The 26,332-nt window shown below is 41.7% G+C and overlaps 1 protein-coding gene across 11 annotated transcripts in view; it reads left to right on the top strand.

Moving 5' to 3' along the window:
- Positions 1–17,827, top strand: part of LMO7 (LIM domain 7) — a 148,682-nt gene extending 130,855 nt beyond the window's left edge. For 10 of the 11 annotated variants that reach the window (XM_081198239.1, XM_081198242.1, XM_081198244.1 and 7 more), the window contains 10 exons: positions 755–859; positions 2,508–2,600; positions 3,776–4,134; positions 6,080–6,136; positions 8,362–8,414; positions 8,931–9,150; positions 10,592–10,897; positions 12,397–12,505; positions 13,624–13,726; positions 17,061–17,827. In XM_081198239.1, the coding sequence (XP_081054365.1) occupies positions 755–859; positions 2,508–2,600; positions 3,776–4,134; positions 6,080–6,136; positions 8,362–8,414; positions 8,931–9,150; positions 10,592–10,897; positions 12,397–12,505; positions 13,624–13,726; positions 17,061–17,083 (1,428 nt within the window). In that variant the 3' untranslated portion in view covers positions 17,084–17,827. The remainder of the gene's footprint in view (positions 1–754; positions 860–2,507; positions 2,601–3,775; positions 4,135–6,079; positions 6,137–8,361; positions 8,415–8,930; positions 9,151–10,591; positions 10,898–12,396; positions 12,506–13,623; positions 13,727–17,060) is intronic. The other variant, XM_081198243.1, reaches the window with a different exon arrangement.
- Positions 17,828–26,332: the final 8,505 nt, after the last annotated feature.

The following is a 26,332-nucleotide window of genomic DNA, read 5'->3' on the forward strand; positions in this document are numbered from 1 at the left end:
ATATTTGCTCAGAGCAGACCTGTTTAAGTTAATGGATCTAGCTTAGTCATATTAATTATTGTAGTGGATTACCACCCCGTGACTGTAAATCTACCTGCTTGAAACCTAAAGAAAGGTTCTTCATAAGATAGCTTTATCTGGTGAACAAGGAATGTAACCAGATGTTTGGATCCAAAAAGTACTCCCAATATCACATTGCCTCTAAAGGTAAAAAGGTAAAGGACCCTTAGATGGTTAAATTCAGTCAAAGGCGACTATGGGGTGTTGCGCTCATTTCACTTCAGGTCGAGGGAGCCGGCGTTTGGTGCTGTGGTCTAAACCACTGAGCCTCTTGGGCTTGCCAATCATAGGGTTGGCAGCTGGAATCTGTGCGACGGAATGAGCTCCCGTTGCTTTGTCCCAGCTTCTGCCAACCTAGCAGTTCGAATTGCCTCTTAATATGCAAACCTGGGGTCTGTACTGTCCATGGAAGCAGGAAGGAACAGAGCTGAATCCTTCTTTTCCTTGGGCACTTTCCAAGACTGGCCAAGTTGGGTCGGTGTGATAGCTTGCAGAGCAAAAGTGTGCAGGGTTAAGCATTTTCCTTATCTGCCCACTCTGTCAAACTTAAGACAAATTCAAGACTGGGAATCCACGTTCGCTGCCAAATATCTATTTCTGGTCTAAGACTGTAACTGACATTGTAAATTTGTGTGTGTGTTCAAAGCAAAACAAAACATTCTGCTCTAGCTGATTTTATGTTTCTGTGTTTCAGCTCCCAGTTCCACCCATCAGTGCTTCCAGCCGCTGGGCCTGGGATCAAGAGGAAGAAAGAAAAAGACAAGAGAAATGGCAAGCAGAACAGGATCGCTTACTTCAGGTGTGGACTTAATAATGCAATGTCCATCACTACAAGGTTGGCTATGGATTTGGCCAGCCAGACTGACCTCCAAAATAAGCCTATTCTGGAATTTATGCTGCCAATAGAAATGGTCTATAGTGATTTAAGGTTAACTTAGTGAGGCTAGGTTTTGGAGAGTATATAACTGCTATTTTAAAGCAATTAAAGATGGAAATCGCCACCATTGATACTAAACATGGTATCAATATGTGGTTTATAATTGCTTTGTGGTCCAACCCTTTGTATAGATACTTAGAATAAAATATAATTTTGCTAATAGGTTTTATTTTCAAATAAGCACCTCTGAGTTCATCCTATTTTGATGTCTCATCATCTGTTTTAGAGTAAAAGGCTTCTGGGGCAAAGCATATGCCATCTTAATATGTTCTTATGCATCCTGAATGCAGCTGTCTGAAAACCAGTTGTGTGTTTATTACTGCCCAACCTCCCTATGTTCTAATCCATTGTACAAATCTCTGAGAAACTAGATGTTTGAGACAAAACCGAATCCTGCTTTGAGATGAAATGTTAAAAGTCTGATGACTTATTTTTGCTCCCTAAACAGAAGTTAAGGCTAACCCATTCCTTTCTAGGAAGAGTGGGTTGCTTCTTATAGGAAGAAGTAAAATAAAAGGTAAATGAGAAAGTACCTAGGTAACAATTACTGTATTTGTACAGTGGTACCTCAGATTAAGAACTTAATTCGTTCTGGAGGTCTGTTCTTAACCTGAAACTGTTCTTAACCTGAAGCACCACTTTAGCTAATGGAGCCTCCTGCTGCCGCTGTGCCGCCGCTGCACAATTTCTGTTCTCATCCTGAAGCAAAGTTCTTAACCCGAGGTACTATTTCTGGGTTAGCGGAGTCTGTAACCTGAAGCGTATGTAACCCGAGGTACCACTGTACAGCGTTAGAATCAATTACAAATTTGTATTATACTTCTGTGCCACCATGCCTTTAAAGGTAAAGGACCCCAACAGTTAAGTCCAGTTGCAAATGACTCTGGGGTTGCGGTGCTCATCTTGCTTTACTGGCCAAGGGAGCCGACGTTTGTCTGCAGACAGTTTTTCCAGGTCATGTGGCCAGCATGACTAAGCTGCTTCTGGCGAACCAGAGCAGTGCACGGAAACACTGTTTACCTTCCTGCCGGAGTGGTACGTATTTATCTACTTGCACTTTGACATGCTTTCGAATTGCTAGGTTGGCAGGAGCTGGGACTGAGCAACGGGAGCTCACCCCGTCGCAGGGATTTGAACCGCCAACTTTCCGATCAGCAAGCCCTAGGTTCAGTGGTTTAGACCACAGTGCCACTCGTGTCCCATGGCTTTACACATTGTCAAGAGTGCTTTTTTGGTATATTAGAAAGTACTTTCCCTTGCCATTGATTGGCCAGAACTAGCTTTCATAAGAGTACTGAGATTTTGACATTATTGAGAGGGCACCATTTAAAATGAAACTGATATTTCTAATGTAAAAGAGTGTGTGCAAGGCTTGCCCAACTATGGATTTATCTTACTTTGTACAGTACAGTGATCATACCACATTTCTATGGAGTTTACATTGACAGAAAATATACGTTCAGCTAATTATGCCATTAAATTAATACACTTTTAAATTTAAAAAACCTAGGAGAAATACAGGCGCGAACAAGAGAGACTGAAGGAAGAATGGCTGAAAGCTCAGAAAGAGGCTGAGAAGGAGAACTCCAAATACTTAAATGAGGTGAGCTCTATAACTTATTGTGGATTACACTCTCTTTGTACTTCCATGGAACAAAATTTACAATTTGCTTTCTCCCTGGCTAGTAAGCAAATGCATCAGAATCAGGAAATGCAGGCAACTATATTCCACTAGAAGAAAATCTAAGCAGGAAAAGGATGATAATAATAGATTCATCAGGACAAACTAAAAATCACAAATCCATGAATAGCATGAGTTTCTAGCAGTAATGATAAATCATCTTAAAATGTGCATTAAAAAACATTGAAAGTCAAAACAGATGCTAACAGTTCCATTTAGATAGGTTTCCTCAACCTGGTGCCCTTGAGATGTTGTTGAACTACAACTGCCATCAGCCATGTTGAAGTCCAGATCCATCTGGAAGGCACTAGTTTGGTGAAATCTGTACTAAGAGATCCAAGCAGAATTTCTTATTACAAAACACATATTGTGTAGTAGTTGGTGGCTTAATTTGTGTCTTTGTGTCACTGCTTACCTTCACCAGCTGTTGCCGATCTGTTTCCTTAAGCCAGTTTCAATTAAAAATCTTAAGAAGGAAGTCCAGGCAAGACTTTTTTTGACAATGGATGCATTGTCAATTTGGATACAAGGTGGATGGACGAAAGACTGTCGCATTCACCTTTATTCATTTCAACAAACTACCATCGATCTTTTAGTTGTCTCTGTCCATGACCATGGAGATTGCTGGAAGACTTCAAGGAAAGTTTAGATAGATTTAGCCCTGCACAGAGGGCTCTACAGTGCAGGTCATACTAACTAATTTACAAGTGTTCAGTCGCCAGAGGCTTAGCAGGTATAGCGTTCAGTTCCCAGATCCATAAAATGCAAAGATCATATTTAATCATATAAACTTACAGTGTGACAGACTTAAATGGTTGATAATGGACCACTTAACTGCAATCATCCCTAAGCGGTGGAAAAGAAATACAACACAGAAAGCTAAAAATGGGTTAAAAATTAAAAATAAATGCCTGCTTTAAGTTAAAGCAAACAACTAAATTAAAACGTAAGTAGAAGTACTAAATGTGCTAAATATGGCAAAAACCATTAATTTTAAAAGTTAGAGGCAAGTGCTAATAATATTCAATGGTTCCATTTCCTAAAACTCTGCACTATCCTGTCAGTTTCATTTTTATAAGCCTTGCACTCTCTTCTAGGAGGAGACTGTATTAAAGCCAAATACTGTGTCTGTAACTGCACAAGAACCTCCTGTTTCCATGTGGAGAGCAAATGGGGATCACAAGGCTGACTATTCTGAGGCTGGTAGACGATGGGAAGAAGAACGAGAACAGGAGAAGAAGGAAGAGGAAAGGAAACGTCTTGAGGAGGCCCAGAGGCTGGAAGAAGCAGCAACTGCATTACGAATAGAACAAGAGAGGAAGCGCCAAGAACTAGAACGTGAGAAGGAGCAAAATGTGTCCTATGCAGAGGAGCCGAGATATCAGGAAGCAGCAGAACAGAAATTGCAGGTTGAACAAGTCAAGGAAACTTCAATACAGAGGCCCCAGTATCAAAGGTGTGCATTCGGTTTTTCGCTATGGTTTTTTCCTTTTTCTTTTTTGCTATAGTGACCTACAGAAGGCATAAGCATACGCTCAAAAATGTATGACTAAAATACTTTATATTCATGAGAATTTATTATATTGATGCACAAATACTTGTGAGTGCAAAAAGCAATAGAATCAGTCAATAGGCTTGTTTTGAAACAATGTAAGTTTCAAATTGTTAACTGAACTATTTATGTTGAGGTTTGTGGTAGGATTTTGGTAAAAGCTCTGTTTCCCATGGCTGCAAGTATCCCTGGATGCAAATACACACTTGGCAGCAGCAACCAAGTCCTAATGGAGTTCTTGTCACACATCAGTATAAGCATTATTCATTTATCCTCATCCCACCTTCGTAAATCAATAACAGGGTCTTTCAGGAGGGCTGGCACCAAGTGCTACAATGGGCAAGAACCCCATATATGACTCAGTTAGGATCTCCCTGGTCTTTTGGGGACTCTAGAGCCAATCCTCACTTGATATGTTAGGATGCAGGAATCAGAAATGTGCCCCATCACTAATCTATAATAACTATAACACTTTCCCTCTCCATGACACTACACTGACTGATTTCCAGAAGAACTGTTTCAGTTAAGCTCTCCATTCTTGGGCTCCAGCCAGTGCATCATCCGGAATGCTGCCAGCAAAAGCCTGAGCCCAAAAAACATGTTGCATTACTGCAGCAAAAATTACCAAGGAAAGCTGGATTAAGTATTTGCCATCAGTTGTGCCTCCCTCATTCTTAAATCAGCTGATTGTTGTGCGATTTACAGTTAACAAGGCCTGTTGCAAACCGATGCATAGATAACCAGCATGGTTTAAGAGAATAGATGCTAACATAGGCATTAGCTCCCATCACCCCTGACTATTGGCCATGCTGGACAAGGCTGGTGAGCATTCGAGGGCAACAGTTTTGCCACCACTGCTTTAGTTGTGTGTACATAGTCCTTAGCACTTACAATGGATGCCCACCAGGACTGTCAGATTTTGCAGATCTACCTGTATTTAAACCAGGGCAGGAATCCTTTGGGGATGGGGAAGATGGTAAGGGCCGCATTACTCTAGTGTAAAGCTTTTGGAAACTGCTTTGCATAGGTGGCTTTGGCCAGGCAGCAGACAGTCACACACCTTTAACTAGCACCCATCCCTTTCTCTCCCTCTCTCCCCTCCCTTCTTCTCTTTCTGCACTGAGACTTTCTGCACTGCACTCCCACATCTTAGTGCACTAGAGAGGCAACGTTGCAAGCTGCTTTTTTAAAGTTCTTGTGGCTTCCTCTCTGTGCACTAAGGGTAGCCCTTTTCTGAGCACACCAAAAGGAATCCAGGAGACGTTGCCATCCAGGCACACTGAAAGCTGTCTGAATAATCAGCTATCTCTGCCCACTGAGAAATGGGGACAGGTCCTTGCTTTCTCATTGCTCAGCTGGAGAAAGTAAGTTTGTAGAGAGGGGGAGGTTTTGATTTCTCTTCCTCCCTCCACAGACTTCTCTTGCCCATGTGCTTCTCCGTCACACCATCGCTGTGTCTTTCCAATGTTTGTGTCCATTCCTTAAAAATGAATTTGAGTGCATAAGAACCTCAGATCTTGCATTGCAAAAGTGAAATATACTGTATATATTTTATTTTATTTTATTTTTATTTTGTAAACTGTAAATGTTCAGAACTTGGCACTGAGCATTTCTAAGACAAGTCATGCTGCTGTTGTAAATTATACAACAAAGAACAGGTCTAACTTCCTAATCTGCCATCCCTTCTCCTACAGCTTCCTGTTTTCTTGGATGCAAATCCAGATTTGCAAGAATTTCTTGTTCAATATGTGGGAGGCTATTGTTCATGGTTTTGTATCTTCCTGCAGTGCCAGCCAAATGAGTATCTCTTCCTGTGTAATCTATTCATTCTAATGCATGTTTACTTTAGGCATTTTGAAACATCAAGAAATTCTGATGAACCAACAGGCTACTTCAGTACTAACAGGTAAAACTATGCTGGTTTCCCTGTCCTTCAATTTATGCTTGTTTGGGATTCTTTTACAAGTGTGCCTCTGAAATGCTGGAATCCTGGTACAGCTTAGGGAAATACAGCATTAGTTTGTGGATTAGTTAATAATGGGCAACTATGGAAGTATGAAGAGGGACACGGGTGGCGCTGTGGGTTAAACCACAGAGCCTAGGACTTGCCAATCAGAAGGTCGGCAGTTCAAATCCCCGCGATGGAGTGAGCTCCCGTTGTTTGGTCCCTGTTCCTGCCAACCTAGCAGTTTGAAAGCACGTCAAAGTGCAAGTAGATCAATAGGTACTGCTCTGGCGGGAAGGTAAACTGCGTTTCCGTGTGCTGCTCTGGTTCACCAGAAGTGGCTTAGTCATGCTGGCCGCATGACCCGGAAGCTGTACGCCGGCTCCCTTGGCCAGTAAAGCGAGATGAGCACCGCAACCCCAGAGTCGGTCACGACTGGACCTAATGGTCAGGGGTCCCTTTACCTTTTTATGGAAGTATGATGGGATAAAGTGTCATTTCAGCTGCATTGCCTTAGATCTCGGGTAGTAAAGGAGGCTGTTGGAACTTCAATTCCTGCACATGTGGCCAGTGATTAGAGGGTGATGAGTCTGATAAGAGCATCTGGGCAGCCACCTAGCTGAGTTACCCCTGCCTTAGATCATACCACAATAAAACAAAGCCACCACAGCTGCAGAATATTTTGGGGGTTTTTAGAAGAGATATTTGGTTTTTTAGAAGAGATAAAAGCATATACTAATAGTATTTTTGGAAGCCCTTCAGATATGATGTAATGTAGCAAAGTCAGATGTTAAAGTGTAATTCTATGATTCACAACAGCCTCTGCACCATGTTTATCAGTATACGTTTCAATATAGAGGAAAATTTAGATTTGACTGGCCTAATGAGGCACCAGATAATTACAGCTGTTATTTTTTTATCTTCAACCACTATTGACCGTCATTACATCATGCTTTGTTATAGGCTGCTCACCCACATGGTTGTATAATCTAAAATATGAAAAGCAAAGAGTAGGCGTAGAAGTGAGCAAAGATATCAACAGTGACAGGATTTGCTTGAGCTTCTGTAGTCGCATAGGACATTAAGGGAGGGAAATATGTTCAGTGTTCCTGATCTATTTTTAATTGTTACATCTTCCATTCATATCCATATGTCTGAGGCATTTTCCCATTAGTGCCTAGTTATCTTCATTGTCCTTATGTAGTGAACATTGAAACAGCAGTTATTTCCCACCTTATAAGATTGCTCCTCTCCAAATTAAAATCAAAATGAACTGGTTCAATATGTTGCAGTCTATAATCCTCCAAATCTCCCTGGGACTCCTGTTCGCTTTATCCATATGCATTTGCTTGACCCTATTTCCTGAGTGTTTTAAGGGAGCAACCCTAATAGGGACAGAGAGCTTGTGGAACAGTGGGTTGTCTACTACATTTACAGTTCCACTGCTTGCGGGGAAAGTTGGGGCAGTTGATTCTTCTCTTTTGCAGCACCAGCTTTTAGGCTGGGCCAGGGGGGCTCCGACTGGATCCCTCACCAAGATATGAGTTGGCTTTTGTTCCATCAGATCTGTCGCTTGCTCCACCCCACCCCTAAAATGCCCCATTTGGGGCCATTGTGTCAGCTGCCCCAGCAGGCACACCAACTGTGCTAACACGTGGGCTCCCCCTGCCAACCCAAAACTGGTGGAATACAGCTGAGGGGACACCTCAACCACATCTTAATCCCCACCAGCAGTGCAGATTAGGGGTCTGGACTATTCTCTGGATGGTTCTCCATATATGTGGGTATGGATTTAATGCTGTGCAGGATTAAATCTCTCGTATAATAAAATCATAATGCTGTTGTCACATGAGCAGCATGGTGAAAGAAACAACTAGGACAGGCTGTGGTAGCACCCTGGCAACCGTCTGCTACACCACTGCTGCCATTTCAGCCTCAGTGGTGCTAGAGTCTGAGGAGGGAAGCAGCAGAAGAGCAGATGATGGGGAGCTGGCCTAGCCCAGGCTCTTCCTTTGCAGCTTGTGTGGTCCATGGTTTGGTTGAGCTGTAAAGTGAGGTATGTAAAGGGAGAGAGGAGGCAGGGTTAGCCACATGTAAAGGAAGGAGGAGGAGGTTGGTGAGGGGTTGGGGTATGTTGAGGTGAGGTGAGTAAAGCTAGTAATATGTAACTTCTTAATTGTTTTTAGAAGTAAATCCAGATCGACTCCAGATCTAGATGATCATCATGCAAATAGAAATGGTGAGTGATGTGTGCATGTTTTTGTTTTTTGAAAAATGGGATTAAAAACAAAGCAAAACATAGGACAGAGCCTGCTGCTCAGAAACAGTATGAGATACTGGATTATTTTGTCATTGGTTTGTCTGGTAAGACTGAATTATTGCAGAACTTAGGTCCTAGCCTTAAGCCTTGTCTATGGGTACAGGTAGGTACAGATCTGATCTGGGTCAGAATGTCGAGACATGTGCACATTATTGAACACTAGATCCCAGGGAGATGCAACCATTTGGATGACTCACAGCTCATTTTAACACCAGTATTTTTCTCCACTGGAGCAGAGATTTGCCTTTGTAAAAAGTAGGCAGAATGCTTCACTTTTCTATCAGTATTCTGTCACGAATCATGACTCATACTACAATGCATATAGAGTATCGTGCATCATAAGAGATGTTACTGAGTTTGCTTTTTATCTCCCCTCCACCCCTTTAGTGCACTTGTGTGATTTGTGTGTCTATGCTTCTTTATTTTTCAAATTAGGCATGAAGAGCAAACTTTCCGAGCAGTCCTCAAATGCTGGTGACTCACAGAAGAGATCTCAGAAAGAGCATGGCTTGTCCCCAGCTGAGCTGGAAAGACAGCAGATCCTTCAGGAAATGAGAAAGAAGACATCCCTACACACAGACAACAGCTGGATCAGACAACGCAGTTCCAGTATGCACAAAGAACCTGTTAGTCTAATTGGCACTAAAATGAGGAGGTAATATTGATTCACTGTGTGTTGCCTATCGTTGACTGTATGATGCTCATGGCATTCTGGAACTGTGATTGATTTACAAAGCAGTCAAGGAAAGGATTTATTTTAATTTGAGATGGATCAAATTTTCAGTTTTTCAGATAGTGAGATTCCTGGTTGTAGTGCACTGTTTTTGAAGTTGATGTATCATTTAAGCAGCATTTGTTATGATCCTTGTACCTATTTGAGCTGCATTAGCAAAATTTGTTGATGAAATAATTTTTCTTGGATTCCCAATGTGTATTCACCCTGCCTGAGATTGAAAGAGCTATTCTTGTTACACTCAAGAGCCTTGGGTCTGCTTTTGTTTTGTTGGAACAGCAGGCCCACAGGCTCTCTCCCAAACTGATTTTGAAGCTCCTCTCAATTTTGGAAGAGAGTTTCCTTGAAGCTTGAGAAACTGCTGCTTCTGAAACATGAATCCATTGCCACCTTGGCATGGTCCTTTAGACCGCCTGTGTATTCATGTGGAAAACAACTCGCTTCACAGTTGGGAGTTCAGAGTTTGTCACTTTGTGAACCTATTAAAGAAATTGGCTTTGAATCTGAACATCTGGGAGCATTGTTAACATCATAAGAAAAGTTCAGCTTCCTGCTTTCCCACAATTGCCAGCCAAATGCCTATGGGAACCTCACAAGCAGGGCATGAATGCAATAACCTTACCTTACCCTTTGTCAGTGGCATATTCTGCCTCTGAATCTGCAAGTTCCATGTAGCCATATTTTTATGTTGAGAACTGCCCTGAGGTCTACAGATGAAGGGTGGTATACTAAATGGATGGATGGACAGACAGACAGATTAGTAGTCTCTATGAATTTGTCCAAAGTTCTCTAAGCTAGTGGCCATCAAGGCATCTCCGTGATAGATGGCCATCCACTCTCTGCTTGAAATGAAGGAGAGTCCACCACATTCTGAAGAGTTCATTCCACTGTCCAACAGATCTTAGCATCAGAAAGCTCTTCCTAATGCTTCGTCAGAATCTCCTTTCTTGTAACTTGAATCCATTGGTTTGGGTCCTAGCTTCCAGAGCAGGAAGCACCAAGCAAGCTTGCTCCATCTTCCACATGGCAGCCCTTTAGATATTTGAAGATGGCTATTATGCCTTCCTCTGTTTCCTCTTATCCAAGCTAAACACACCCAGCTGCCTCAAATGTTCCTCATAAGGCTTGTCTTCCAGACCCTTGCTCATCTTGGTTGGCCTCCTTTGCACACATTCCAGCTAGTCAATATCATTCTTAAATTGTGGCGACCAGAACTGGACACGGTACTTCAGGTGTGCTCTGACCAAAGTACCATTTTGTTTCCCAAAAAATGCAAACCTGTTGAAGCACACTATGTCCATGCTCAACCTTCACCTTCTTGCTACAATGGCAGCCATATAATCTTCTTTTTTTTAACATACAGAGGTGAGAGTTTGGATAACCTTGATTCTTCAAGAACAAATTCCTGGAGGCCTCATTCTTGGATGGGACAGTCTGGATCTTCACTGTCTTTATCATCTAGTCAAGATTTTAGTCACCATGTGCCTCCTGTAGTGTCCACTTCAAATCGTGCCTACATGCGCATACCCTCTTCCAGCCTGCCATCTCCTTCGGCCAGTTCCATGAAAACTTCATCCTTGCCTCATGTTCTTCCATCTGCGCAATCTCCTGTTCCCCGTTCTCAGTCACCAACTTCTGCTTCCCAGCCTGGAACTCAGCAACGCAGCAGGTATGGGGTTCTGTCTAAAACTTTTGGCTAAAAACTTTTATGTATAACTTAACATTACTGAGTTTTCATAAAGGATGATGTAGAGAACAATGAACTCCTTCCATCCGTGCAGAAAATAATTAAAATGGCACCATTTATTTTTAAGCTGCGAGCTCTGGAGACCCACACAGAGCTGCAGAATGTGTTTTGCACTACATAATTAGAGGGACATAAAAATTATTTTGTCAGCTCTGCCTCTTTTGCTGTTTTATTCTTAAAGTGATTTATGTCTCAAAGTGTACGTTTATAAAATCAAGCCATACACACATGTATTCTGTAAGCTGGTGGCTCAGGCATTGGGTATATATCCATTTCAACCTCCTTCTGGAAGACTGAAATTTTGAACGGGGTCCTGCCAAAGATTGTGGCCTCCCCAAGATGTGCTTCCACCGAACCCGATTCCCTCTGACCTCTTCCTCATAACTGATACTTATGGGTTCCAAATCAGTTTTGCATGGTAATGAATGTTATACAATTCCATTTTACAATGTGTATTTAATTGGAACATGAATGCACACATTTAAGCACCCAAATACCATGTTCACCCCTCCTTGTTTCAGGGTTGTTGAATACCGTACTTTTCAGTGTATAAGACTAGGTTTTTTTCTTTAAAAATTATGCTGAAAAGTGGGGGTTGTCTTATACATGGAGCCACCCCCCCCCGCATTTTCTTAAATTTGAGTCCCCCAAAATAGGGGGCATCTTATACATGGAAAAATACGGGACTTTGTATGGCCTTTTCTGTGAAAAATGTACATTAAGAGCATGTTTATATTATGTAAATAATATGATACTTGTCTTCTTGCAACTTTTTAATGCTGGTTTTTAACCTCTCTGGTTTGAGAGCAGACCATGGTTACATCAGTTTTGATGACACGGTAAAATCATGCTTATTGATGACAAAGCAAGGAATGGAATAAGCATTTGCGAGCTCATCGGGAAGTTTCCAGTCTCCCAACTGTTAGTGATCAGCAATACAATATGTGAACTAGACAGTAGTGTTATCTTCAAATTTTATATGGCAGGACTTCAGAGAGGTTTCTGTTGTATATCCCAGCCTAGTGCTGTGTTGCCTAAAAAGATACAGCTGTTGGGATTTGGATAGGAGCACTTTCTGAAATGTATTCATAATCATTTCCCACAGATAAAGAGAGAGGAATCTAAATCATATATTCCTGCATGCTAAATTTAGAAATGTTTTGGACATTGTAATTTATGTTGAAAATTTATGGTGGCACTATATTGCATGAGAGATTGCTGAAGGCACTCATTTAATCATTGAAATGGTAACTTCTTTTCCTGATTTGAAAATTTCTGTTCTAGGATAGTAACTTGCAGATTTCTTCTAGCAGTCCTGGGTTTGGGTTCATTACTCATGCCGTTGTAGCACTTTCTTTTCAATGACATTTCTCTAGTTTCCTAAAATCTGCCTCTCAGCCGCTTTCTTGTTCTGTATCTAGGTCGGTCAGTGGAAAGCGAGTGTGCTCATACTGTAGAAACGTTCTGGGCAAAGGAGCAGCCATGATCATCGAATCTCTTGGTCTTTGCTATCATTTACATTGTTTTAAGGTGAGAGGTGGGCAAAACGCCAGGGAGATGGAGGAACCTTACACTGCAGGCTAGCATGGCAACTTAGAAGACTTAGGGGCTCTGCTAATCAACCTTGCGCTACATGCATAACTCAGCCTGGCAAATATCTCTGCTTGCTCACCTGCTTCAAATTAAAATAATCAGGTTCTTGATTTGATTGAGGATTTTGAAATACGTTCCATCAGTGGTTTCATGCAACCTTGCACACATCTGAATTAGCATTCTACATTTGCAATTACATCCTTAATCACGTAAGGTGGATTAGTTCGGTCTTCAAATCTTCATCTGTTTGCATTCGCACAATGAGGGTAGTTAATGTATGGAAGAATATAGTCCCTCTGCTGCCACCACCACCACACACTTCTGGCTCCAATAGGAAACTTCCTGTGCACTTAGGTCACAAGGGGGTGGGGCTTTGTGTTGAATGCCAGCACTGTCTGAAGCTGGTAAGGCTTTTTCAGTGATGGCACCTAGGAGCTCCTCCTGGTGAGGTTGTTTAGCTTCTGGTTTAGCTTGTTTAGGGTCTTCAGGAAGTTGATGGAGAATTCTAGTGAGCCTTTGGAATTTAATGGGTTTTATGGCGGTTCCATCTGAAAATATGACTGCTTTAAAATCGACGAACAACGTATACTGAAGTTATATATTACAAGCTATCCTGAGCATTTCTTAGAAGCTGTGTGTGTGTGATTTTTAAAAATAAAGTAAGATACACTTAAAGAAGCATTCTCACACAGAAATAGTAGCACTGATGTCATTGTAAACATGAAGTCTGACCAGACTTTAAGAAAGGAGATCTAGGGTGGCAGGAATCTGATTGTGACTCATGCTTGGTGCCAAAATCACTGCTTTTGATTCTTTTGTGCCATGGAAATCATTCTGTTTCAGAAAGCAAGACTCTCGTTTCCTAATCCCTGGCTCATTCCTCTTCTCTGCTTAAAGTGCGCAGCTCTTCGCATTGCTTGTTTCTAGCATTATAACCTCTCCTGCATATTAACACACTCCCGCTCTTGCTCAAGAGGGTACATGGTTCAAATCTTGTATTTGAAAAATCATTGCAAAATGTGTTTATGCTGCTAATTGTTCCTTTTTCTTCACAGTGCAATGCTTGCGGGTGCGACCTTGGGGGCTCTCAGGCCGGGACTGAAGTCCGGATCCGAAACAATGAACTCTTCTGCAATGACTGCTATCTCAGATTTAAGAGTAAGGGGTTCCTTCAACAATGCTAAAGTTTTGATTACTTACGCCTACACCAAATGCTTTTCAGAATTATAGTTTTCCTCTGTGTATGTGCTATAGGGATGATTTGTGTTGTAGTGGTTGTTTCTACTGGGATTTGGGAGGATTTTCTTCTTGGATCAATGAGGCTATTTTTTTCTGATTTGAAATATTTAAAAAGAAAAAATGGAACAATTACCAAAAGTGCAATTGGAGCAATAGGACTAAAAGAAAAGAAACCAGTATGTCTGAGGGATAGCATTTACATTATTTTGTATTTCTCTCAGTGTCATGATACATTAAAACATACATATTAAACAGATGATTTGTAATAATTAGGGAGGAAGAGGACTGGTTTATAGTGTTTTAGATATTGCAAGTTATGACAAATCATAAATTTAATTCTGCTTTGAAGGAGCATTCTCCTCTGGGAGAAGGAGGCTTCCTCTTAGTGGTCACAGCTGGAGGAAGACTTGATCTAAAGAGCTGAGAAAATTAATTTTTCATTGGCTGGGATCCTAAGTATGCTTTTAAGGAATTCAGCTTCATGAAATCTGTTGGGTGGCCAACTTATTAAATATCTTAGAGATCATGGGGCCTGGTTCATTTGCTCTCTTAATCTTGTTATACTCAGATTTGTCTTTAGGAAAGCTTTGCTGTGCATCCCACTGCCATCAGAAGCACAGTTGCTGATCACATGGGGCAGGAACTTCCTGGCTGCAGCATTTTAGACTGTTGTTTGTGCTGTACTTTTGTACTGTTTTATTGTTGTTAGCTGCCCTGAGCCCGGTTTTGGCTGGGGAGGGCGGGATATAAATAAAATTCATTATTATTATTATCTTGCCTTATTTACCTTCAGTGTTTACTGAAGACTGCCTTATTTTTAACCAGCCTTCAGTATTAGTTGCTTGCCTTCCAATTATGGATTCTGTGGGCTGTTGCTGTTGGATTTTGATCCCAGTTCGTTCCATTGTACAGGTCTTTTATAGTTATTATTTTTTATTTTACTCAAGTTTTGTGGCTATTTAGTATGCTGTCCTGAGGGGCCTTTTAGGTGGGATAATGTGTGTTGTGCTGTGTGTGCCATTTTAATAGTTGCTTGACTTAATTTGCAAGGGACGCGGGTGGCACTGTGGTCTAAACCACAGAGCCTAGGGCTTGCTGATCAGAAAGTTAGCAGTTCGAATCCCCGCAACGGGATGAGCTCCCGTTGCTCAGTCCCTGCTCCTGCCAACATTAGCAGTTCAAAAGCACATCAAAGTGCAAGTAGATAAATAGGTACCGCTCTGGTATGAAGGTAAATGGCGTTTCTGTGCACTGCTCTGGTTTGCCAGAAGTGGCTTAGTCATGCTGGCCACATGACCCGGAAGCTGTCTGCAGACAAACGCCGGCTCCCTCGGCCAGTAAAGTGAAATGAGCGCCACAACTCCAGAGTCATCCATGACTTGACTTAACAGTCAGGGGTCCCTTTACCTGACTTACTTTTAGGTGGAGATGACATATCTGAAATGTCAGCTCCGCTTTGACCCAACAGATTTTTGCTTTATATGAAATCACAGGGCAGCGTTTTTAACCTTACACAAATTCCATTATAGATGAAGTGGAAGTACTTTTACTAGTGTAGCCTATCTAGGTTTCTTTTGAAGTATGAGGCTTTGAAGAGTTAGTGGCCTATCCATGTATGATATTTGGAAGGTTCCTCAGCAAGAATTCCAGTGTAGGTTGACGTTACCTTGTCTCTTTCAGGGACTTTGGCAAGAGCAGAGTGGGCCCCTTAGCAAAACATCATGAGTTACAGAAGTGTCCTAACGCAGATCTCAGCCTTGTTTGGAAATAGTTCCTCACGCAATGACTGCAACATCAGGGGATTAGCTTTCTGTGTAAATGAGCCTTTGCATATCTAATAACACAGACGTAATATTTATATCACCTTGGTGCCACCTGAAATGCAATGCTTTTCCGTGGAGCCAATTCACATCTTTAGATGTTTCATTTTCTTGAAACATCTGAGTAGGAAGGAAACTTAAAAATGCTTTCTTGACTTAACATGTCCTGTCAAGGTAGCTTTTGTGTTCCTATTTGGGTTTTTCCTTATAATCTTGCTTTTTTATATTAATCTGCTTTTTTATGTTAATCCACATCCCTGCCTTTTTAGACTCCCTGCTGCTCTCAGCTTCTGCTCTCCTCAAAATGCCTATAGGTGACTCCAAATTCAGGGGTTCAGGACTTCTGTCTGCATCCAGCCCTGTAGTGGGATACTTCCACCCATGTTGCTTGCTTGCTAGCCCACATAAGATTATAGGGACTGGTTGTCTAGCTTTCCGTACTGTAAGACTCTTCCAATCACAGTGGAGGCTGCTTCAGACACCTTTAAAGGGCCCAGTTGTGCATGGTAGCATTAACTTGTAGCCAAAATATCTGCCCAGTGGTTTCATGCCTAAGACTCCAGTTTTTCTAGCCCCTCATGTTGGTTATGTGAACTTTTGCAATTGTTGATGTGGAAAGAAAAGCTGAGGAAAATCATTCTTAGTGCAGTCGAACATCATAACCAGTGTAGGTGTTTAAATTTGAGGCCAAATCATGGGCACATGCCCTTAGACTTTTCACCCTCTTCTATCCTCAGTATATTTTGGGATGCCATTTAAGAACACGCCTGTCGTTATCGTTGCTGTTGTCATTATTTGAGTCCCTTTAAAGGGCTAGTCATGTTGTCCTGGTCTTCTAAGGGCCAAAATAGATATCACATTATGTTAAATACTTTCATGCACTTTTGTGACATTTTAATGTGAATAGCTCTGAGCAGCACTGGGAACACAGTGGATGTGGAAGGAGAGATTAACCCTTTTTCCTGCTGTGATGCTCATGGAAATTCTTCTTCTCTCCTATGTATCAGGAGAGAAATGCTCATTGGAGCCTGACCGTAACTTTCCACAATTCCAGGCAGCTACTAACTTGCGGTAGCTTCAAGTCTCTCTCTCTCCAAGTCTCCCCCTCCTTTTCTGTCCATTAGTTGGCTCATGAGTAAACTTTTGTTACAAGAGCTCCTTCTGCTGGCCTTGTGAAAATCCAATGGCACTTAAGAGTGCTAGTTCATTCAACTTGTTGGGGGATCTCATTATGAGAGCTTGAAAATGAAATTCTCAGGGTTCTACCCCCAAGCTACCTTACTTTTCCAGAACATTTTGGATGTTGTTAGCGCAATTAAGCAGAATGCAAGAAATATTTGTGGATTTTAAGAAAGCAGTTTGCAGTGGAGATGTTTTTATCTTCCTGAACCCTTGCATTAATTAATCCTTCTCTTTCCTCTTATTTTAAACAGCTGGACAGCCAACCATTATGTGATAGAAGCCTTAATATGAAACCACTGCTACAGATAGAGGAGGAAGCTGCTGCTGTAGATCTATAAATATATTTTGTGTGTGTGGTTTTTAAAAAATATTTTTGCCTGTCTAGCTCATGTAGAAAATTCATGGTATCTTTTATTATACTTATATGGAGCTATTTATGAGAAGGTAATCACAAATAAATAAAACAGAGTGCTTTAAGTTCAATGTATAATTCCATCCTTATATATATCTACACACACATACAAAAGGGAGAAAAACATTTAATTGGGTAATTTAAAAATGTTGGAGACTTGCGAGGAAATAGCTTTAATTTTCCAATCATATATGAGGAGGCTTTTTAATGTTCTTAAATGAGCATTACTGAAATAACAAGTATGTATTCGTAACCGCAGTTTCTACATTTGATGTATATGCTATCAAGTTCTGCAGGATATTATGAAATTGCATTCAAAGACATACAGGTGGCTGCTGTCTATATTTGAGTTACTAAGCTTAAGTAATATTATCGTTTTTAAAACTAAAATGTAAACTTCAGTCTGTTTTGCCTGGGATTCACTATTTCATTGTGCTTTAATAGTTATAGCCAATCGGGGAAATTATTTCTGAGGCGTTCTTTCTTTTCATGTTTGAGAAATGTAACTCTACTTGCACCTCAAACAAGTTAATAAGACTGAGCATTTCCCCCCTTCTGTTGACTTATTTTGTATTTGTAAATAAAGTTGCTGATACTGCACTTGAACTGCTTGCATTCTTTATTTTTCCGTCTAGAAGGAAGAAGCCCTGCAGGAAAATGTCAGTGAACTCTGATACAATTCAATTGCGAGATCAGTTCCAGCACCCCTGTGCATAGGCAATAGCTATGTTGTAAAGCAGGGGTGTTCAACCGGTCGACCATGATCGACCGGTCGATCCCCGTGAGGTTTGGGCAGATCGCAGTTGATCGCAGGTTCTTTTTCCTTAGCGGGGGAGCATTCGGCCCCTGCCCCTCCTCCATTCACTCAAGATCGCTAGAACAGAAGACAGAGTTTTCGCTGTGAGGCTGTCCTGCCCCTCTAAAAAAGGTTAATAACTTCGACTTTCCTCCCTAAAAAAAAAAAGAGCTCAGCACCTTTGACCTGAACCCCCCCCCCCCAAAAGGGGTAGATCACTGCCAGTTTTTTATTCTGTGAGTGGATTCCAGTCTCTTGGGAGTTGGACGTCCCTGGTGTAAAGGAACAAACTTGACAAGACAATGATCTGGGATAAAAATTGGCCACAGATTTATTGATTACAGCTGTAGGTGGACTTTGGCTCAAGCCCTGGGCTGAAATTCAAGGGCTGAAATTTTGGTAATTATCTGTTTGGTAAATAACTTACTCTGGTGCTTTTTCTGGTATATTGTTTTTGTTTGTTTGTGTTTTTACTGCTTTTTTAGGTTTGTGCTTTGCTGCTTGCTTAACAGTGCAGCAAAGTGTCTTGCCAAGGAGACTGTCGATTGACAACCTGCACCTTCAAAGTCATCTTACCTGGAACATTGCTCTTTTTTTAAAGAAACATTTCATAACACCAGATTAGGCTGATGCTTTGTACAGACTTGCCTTCCCAATGCATTCATCCAAAATGCATTTTCTGCTGCAGAAATTTTGAATTATTTCTCCCTTTTGCATGTTTCAACCACAGGCAGTTCTTCTGTGCCAGCTGTGGGGCTTCAGAGAGGCAGCTAGAAGTAAAGAAAACCACCACTCCTCCTTTCTCTGTAATTTTAAATTCTCAATAAATATCATTAAAAAAAGAAAAAGAAAATCACCACTCCTAGCCACTTCATCACCTGGCAATAATTTTTCTTATGCCATTTTCCCAACTAAAATCCCACTAAAGCTTCTCTTGATCTCAGGGAGAAAAAAGCACAGATTGATTTCAGGGTGTCAGTACTTGTGACGTATCTCAAAATGATACCCACATAGTGTGGAGTTTTCAAAAGCAGAGTATAAAACCTGGATCGTCTAATAAAACAAAAATATTTTTAAACACAAGATGGCAGTCTTTAAATGCAATTGATGTGAGAATGTCGTGTTTTGTAATCATGCAAATGATCCTAAACCCCTTTCTTAATATCAGAAGCCAAACGCTTCCCTGTGTTTGGACTCTTACAACATCTTTTGTCAATGTGGCCGTGCTGGTTTATGCAATATTTTTGCCACATGGATGTTTCCATAGGATTATTGCACGTGGAGAATTTCAAAGCATTGGAACAGACTCCAAGACAGCCACTCTGAGAGGCAAGGCAGTTGCTTTACCTTCGGAAAAAGTGAAAATAGGTATGGTGAGGTTGTCAAAGAATAATCTAAATTCTGGGCTATCATTAGAGCTTAGTGCAGGAATATTTAAAAATAAAACTGTTACCTAAACTTTGGGTAACTAGTGTGTCCTAATCAAAAGAAATGAACCCTCTTTCATAACATAAGATCTTGGGGACATTCAGTAACACTGGCTGTTGGAAGATTCAGGACTGGGGCACCGGCTTCAAGGTGCCAAGCGTCCCCCCCCCCATTTTTTTGGAGTAGGGCTTGTTGAGATGCTGCCGGGGAGATGGGGGCATTTAGCAGGCCCCCGGCTGGCTCCAGCCCACCAGCCAGCAGTCAGGCAAAACTCCGGTTCTCGGAGCAGCATCAAAACTGCGACTCAAGCCTCAGAAGCCTTTAGAGACTGAGCACGCAATCCAGCAGAGATAAGAACTCTTTGCAACAGAAATAGCGGACAGAGGCATATGTAAGCATATTTACAGCATTTATCCAGCAGCGAGACAAAAGAAAAACATGTCTGCTTCCCTTCGTGTCCAAGCAAAACAGCAGTGCAGCAAAAGCAATCTACAATGGAAGTTCCCAGCAGACTATGCTGGACGTAAACAGACATGTGACAAAAAACAACTCCACATGCCTGTTCTAAAGGTGGAACGGAACTGCATCCTAACATGGCCCCCCTGATGTCCCCCAAGCACAGAGCTTTGGGAAGGAAGCAGGATGGCTTCAGCATCCTGTCAGAGGCCTGGCACCTCCTTCCCAAAGCCCTGGAAACTTCTGCCTGGCTTAGGGGGAGAGACATGATACTCTGGGGTCTAAGAACCTTCTCACCACCTTCCCAAAGCACGCCCAGCTCTGGCTCCTCTCAATGCCTGACGTCATGCACACGACATGGCGACGTTGCAGCATCACGCTTGTGGCGTTGCCCCCCCCTAACCCCCGTAAGTTGGCACCTCTCTTCAGGACAGACATAATGAAGCATAGTGGAACTATGGTTTTTGCCCCCCAACAAGATGTTGTGATGGCCACCAACCGGGATAATTTTAGTGGAGCATAATGCTATCAATGGTTACTAGCCATCATGTCTAGTTGGCCCATGTGATAATAATAAAGTAATAATAATTTATTTTTTATACCCTGCCCATCTGGCTGGGTTTCCCCAGCCACCCTGAGCAGCTCCCAACAGAATATTAAAAACACGATAAAACATCAAACATTAAAAACTTCCCTAAACAAGGCTGCCTTCAGATGTCTTCTAAAAGTCAGATAGTTGTTTATTTCCTTGACATCTGATGGGGGGCGTTCCACAGGGCAGGCGCCACCACCGAGAAGGCCCTCAGCCTGGTTCTCTGTAACCTCACTTCTCGCAGGGAGGGAACCGCCAGAAGGCCCTCAGAAATGGACCCCAGTTTCCGGGCTGAACGATGGGGGTGGAGACGCTCCTTCAGGTATCCTGGGCCGAACAGGTTGCTGGACAAGATAAGCAACTGGGATGACCAAGCAAGCTCCTCTTATGTTCCTATGAATGAGCTAATCAGCTGCTAGGGACAATTTGCAGATCTGAGCCAGATAAGTGCTCCTAGGGATGTATCTGTGGTAGTGGGTTTTTTCCTTCTTTTTTGAATGGTGTTCAAACAAGTTTGTACAAATAAAAAGCAACAGCCGATGTCTTGCAAACAAAATGGTAATTAACCTCTCATGCCCCAGGGGCCAAAGGTGATAAATACACCGGAGCTCCGCTCCTGTTGGCTCGTCTGAGTCCATCTCCAACACACAAACAAGGCCCAGAGAGCTGGATGAGAACAACTTGAGAGGGTATTTGGCTGAGAAGATGGGAGCGGTTGAATTTTTCATGCTGCCCGCACCGCAATCTGTATATCAGGGCTGTCCAACTCTGAGTGGATCACTGCCAGCTTTTTTATAGTGGTTGTAGATCGCAGTCTCTTGGAAGCTGGACAGCCCTGCTGTATATTATGTAAATTGTTCTCCTCAGGCAAAAAGTCATCGTCAAACACTGCATTCTCAATCAGTTTGATGTCTCAAGCCAACAGGCCATCACGGGCTTTAAAAGCATGCCTGAAGGTCAGTTCTCACATTCCCCTCTTAGTCAGTTTCCCTCTACCTTTACCTTTTTGTCATCTAAAAGTGGGAAATGGAGATTACAACATAATTACAATAAGAACAAAAGTAACACAAAAAGTAGTAAAGACACTTGCTGCAATGGCAGGGGGTGGCAACTCTAGAAATTATTGCCTTTTAAACTTGGGTGTTTTATTTAGCTAGCAGCCACTGATAAATGTTGTTTCCATGCCTGCACTTTGTCCAGGGGTGGGGGAGAAAATTGATTCAATTTGCATTTAAAGGTGAACCTACCTAAGTCATCATTTCTGAGACAATATGTGCACTTCTCTGAATTTTTCAAGTCAGCTGTCCAGCCAAGTAATATGTAAAACCAAATTGCATATACGTAAAATGTGCAAAAACAAAACTCCAAACACTTACATTAGTGAAAATAACATACCAAACTGCATTATTTTTGGGGAAATTGCTTAGAAAAATGTGTATATTGGGAGAAATTTCTACTAAAATGCTGATGATTTCATGCAGGTTAAAATAAACAAATCACTGTTATAGAAATGTGGAAAACCGAGTTTAAGGTTGGAGAAATGGGAAACAGAAAAAACCCGGACAGATTCACCAGCCTCTAGTTACGCCTTACCAAAGAACATCTTAAATATTGGCTTTAGAATGAACATTTAGGTACCAAATTAAAATGCATTTTCACTGTAGTGAAATAAATAAATAAGAAATAAAATAAAGAATACCTTTATTGTCAATGTACAACCTGTGTACAATGAAATTAACCGAACCTCCCCCCCCCAAATACTCAATCTCATTGCACTCTGTGTGCTTGTCGCACAACAACCAACCCCGAAAGTCAGTTGCACTATATTATTTTCCGTTCAGCAGCCTAACACAGCCCACAGATAGAAACTGTTTTTTAGCTTGTTGGTACGACTGATTATATTTCTATATCTCCTGCCTGAGGCCAGAAGATTAAAGAGGTGCTGGCCGGGGTGTGAATCGTCCCTGAGAATCTTTCTCGCTCTCCTAAGGCAACGATCCCTTGCAATGTCATCTAGCAGGCTCAGGGGACATCCCATGATATCATGTGCTGTGTTGACCACCCTCTGTAAAGACTTTCTGTCCGTGGCTGTCAAGCCAACGTACCACACATACAATATGAGAGGACACTTTCTATTGTGGACCAGTAGAAGGAGGTCATCAATTGTTGTTTAACATTGTTCTTTCGCAAGACCCTGAGAAAATGGAGTCTCTGTTGGGGCTTCCTAACCACCTGAGTTTTATTGTTTTTCCAAGTCAGGTCTTCACCAAGGTAAACTCCCAGGAATTTAAAGGAGGAGACTCTCTCCACACACACACACACCGATATACAACGGGGCTAGTTCCCCTCTCTTCCTCTGAAAGTCCAACACCATCTCCTTTGTCTTGCTAATATTTAGGTGCAAGTTATTCTCTAAGCACCATGTAGATACTTTTTGAACCTCCCCCCTGTACCCTGATTCATCTTCACCTGTAATTAGACCCATTATGGCAGTATCATCTGCAAACTTAATAATTACAGTGGATGGATCAGATGAAATACAGTCATATGTATACAACGAGTACAGGTAGGGATTCAGCACACATCCCTGCGGGGTGCCAGTGCTGAGCTTCAGGGAGGTAGATGTAACAGGCCCAATCCTCACTGTTTGTGTCCTCAGAAAGTCTTTAATCCAGTCACAGATGGTAGAAGAAAGGTCTAGTTCCATCAGCTTTTTAATAATGCAGTAAATCTTAGCTTTTTCTTTTGCTGTTGTTAGAAGGAAGTTTTTCTTTTGCTGTTGTTAGAAGGAAGGGAAGGCATTGGTGCTTCTGATGAGAACCATCCTGTTGGATGGAATCAAGGGGCCTATTTCCTTCTGCAAATCCTATTTCCCAGGGGTTCATATCCCATCTGGTGGGTTTATTAGCAGGGTCTGTTTAGGATCTGCTTAGAAATTCTTCCAGGTGATTCACAATTTCAGCAAAAATCTGACGTTCTGCAATTCACTCAAAAATGGTGCCAAACTGTTGCAAATGATCCCCTGAAAGGTTTTTCGGTGGAAACAGATGGGTTTTTATCATTGGAAACAGAATTAGCCCTCGACCTCTGAACAACTTTTTTTTGAAAAAAACCCTAAGCCGCGCGGTCACAATTCCAGCAAATATGTGACGTTCTGCAATTCACTCAAAAATGGTGCCAAACTGTTGCAAACGATCCACTGAAAGCTTTTTCGGTGGAAACAGATGGGTTTTTATCATCGGGAACAGAATTAGCCCTAGACGACTGAACAACTTTTTTTTGAAAAAAACGCTAACCCACCCGGTCACAATTTCAGGCAAAATCTGACGTTCTGCAATTCGCTCAAAAATGGTGCCAAACTGTTGCAAATGATCCCCTGAAAGGTTTTTCGGTGGAAACAGATGGGTTTTTATCATCGGAAACAGAATTAGCCCTCGACCGCTGAACAACTTTTTTTTGAAAAAAACCCTAAGCTGCGCGGTCACAATTTCAGAAAAAATCTGACGTTCTGCAATTCGCTCAAAAATGGTGCCAAACTGTTGCAAACGATCCCCTGAAAGCTTTTTCGGTGGAAACAGATGGGCTTTTATCATTGGAAACAGAATTAGCCCTCGACCTCTGAACAACTTTTTTTTGAAAAAACCCCGAAGCTGAGCGGTCACAATTTCAGCAAATATGTGACGTTCTGCAATTCACTAAAAATGGTGCCAAATTGTTGCAAACGATCCCCTGACAGCTCTTTCGGTGGAAACAGATGGGTTTTTATCATTGGAAACAGAATTAGCCCTCGACCTCTGACCAACTTTTTTAAAAAAAAAAACACCCTAAGCCGTGCGGTCACAATTTCAGCCAAAATCTGACGTTCTGCAATTCACTTGAAAATGGTGCCAAACTGTTGCAAACGATCCCCTGAAAGCTTTTTCGGTGGAAACAGATGGGTTTTTCTCATCGGAAACAGAATTAGCCCTCGACCTCTGAACAACTTTTTTTGAAAAAAACCCTAAGCCGCGCATCACAATTTCAGGCAAAATCTGACGTTCTGCAATTCACTTGAAAATGGTGCCAAACTGTTGCAAACGATCCCCTGAAAGGTTTTTCGGTGGGTTTTTATCGTAAAAAAAAAAAGAGATGGGTTTTTATCGTAAAAACAGAATTAGCACGCAAGGTCTGAACAACTTTTTTTTGAAAAAATCCCTAAGCCGCGCGGTCACAATTTCAGCAGAAATCTGACGTTCTGGAATTCACTCAAAAATGGTGCCAAACTGTTGCAAACGATCCCCTAAAAGGTTTTTCGGTGGAAACAGATGGGTTTTTATCATTGAAAAAGAATTTTCACGCAAGGTCTGAACAACTTTTTTTTGAAAAAATCCCTAAGCCGCGCGGTCACAATTTCAGCAAAAATCTGACGTTCTGGAATTCACTCAAAAATGGTGCCAAACTGTTGCAAACAATCCCCTGAAAGGTTTTTCGGTGGAAACAGATGGGTTTTTATCATTGAAAAAGAATTTTCACGCAAGGTCTGAACAACTTTTTTTTGAAAAAATCCCTAAGCCGCGCGGTCACAATTTCAGCAAAAATCTGACGTTCTGCAATTCTCTCAAAAATGGTGCCAAACTGTTGCAAACGATCCCCTGAAAGCATTTTCGGTGGAAACAGATGGGTTTTTATCATCGGAAACAGAATTAGCCCTCGACCGCTGAACAACTTTTTTTTGAAAAAAACCCTAAGCTGCGCGGTCACAATTTCAGAAAAAATCTGACGTTCTGCAATTCGCTCAAAAATGGTGCCAAACTGTTGCAAACGATCCCCTGAAAGCTTTTTCGGTGGAAACAGATGGGCTTTTATCATTGGAAACAGAATTAGCCCTCGACCTCTGAACAACTTTTTTTTGAAAAAACCCCGAAGCTGAGCGGTCACAATTTCAGCAAATATGTGACGTTCTGCAATTCACTAAAAATGGTGCCAAATTGTTGCAAACGATCCCCTGACAGCTCTTTCGGTGGAAACAGATGGGTTTTTATCATTGGAAACAGAATTAGCCCTCGACCTCTGACCAACTTTTTTTTAAAAAAAAACACCCTAAGCCGTGCGGTCACAATTTCAGCCAAAATCTGACGTTCTGCAATTCACTTGAAAATGGTGCCAAACTGTTGCAAACGATCCCCTGAAAGCTTTTTCGGTGGAAACAGATGGGTTTTTCTCATCGGAAACAGAATTAGCCCTCGACCTCTGAACAACTTTTTTTGAAAAAAACCCTAAGCCGCGCATCACAATTTCAGGCAAAATCTGACGTTCTGCAATTCACTTGAAAATGGTGCCAAACTGTTGCAAACGATCCCCTGAAAGGTTTTTCGGTGGGTTTTTATCGTAAAAAAAAAGAGATGGGTTTTTATCGTAAAAACAGAATTAGCACGCAAGGTCTGAACAACTTTTTTTTGAAAAAATCCCTAAGCCGCGCGGTCACAATTTCAGCAGAAATCTGACGTTCTGGAATTCACTCAAAAATGGTGCCAAACTGTTGCAAACGATCCCCTAAAAGGTTTTTCGGTGGAAACAGATGGGTTTTTATCATTGAAAAAGAATTTTCACGCAAGGTCTGAACAACTTTTTTTTGAAAAAATCCCTAAGCCGCGCGGTCACAATTTCAGCAAAAATCTGACGTTCTGGAATTCACTCAAAAATGGTGCCAAACTGTTGCAAACAATCCCCTGAAAGGTTTTTCGGTGGAAACAGATGGGTTTTTATCATTGAAAAAGAATTTTCACGCAAGGTCTGAACAACTTTTTTTTGAAAAAATCCCTAAGCCGCGCGGTCACAATTTCAGCAAAAATCTGACGTT

The sequence above is a fragment of the Podarcis bocagei genome (assembly GCF_964188305.1).
Source record: "Podarcis bocagei genome assembly, chromosome: 6".
In the NCBI taxonomy this organism is placed as follows: Eukaryota; Metazoa; Chordata; class Lepidosauria; order Squamata; family Lacertidae; genus Podarcis; species Podarcis bocagei.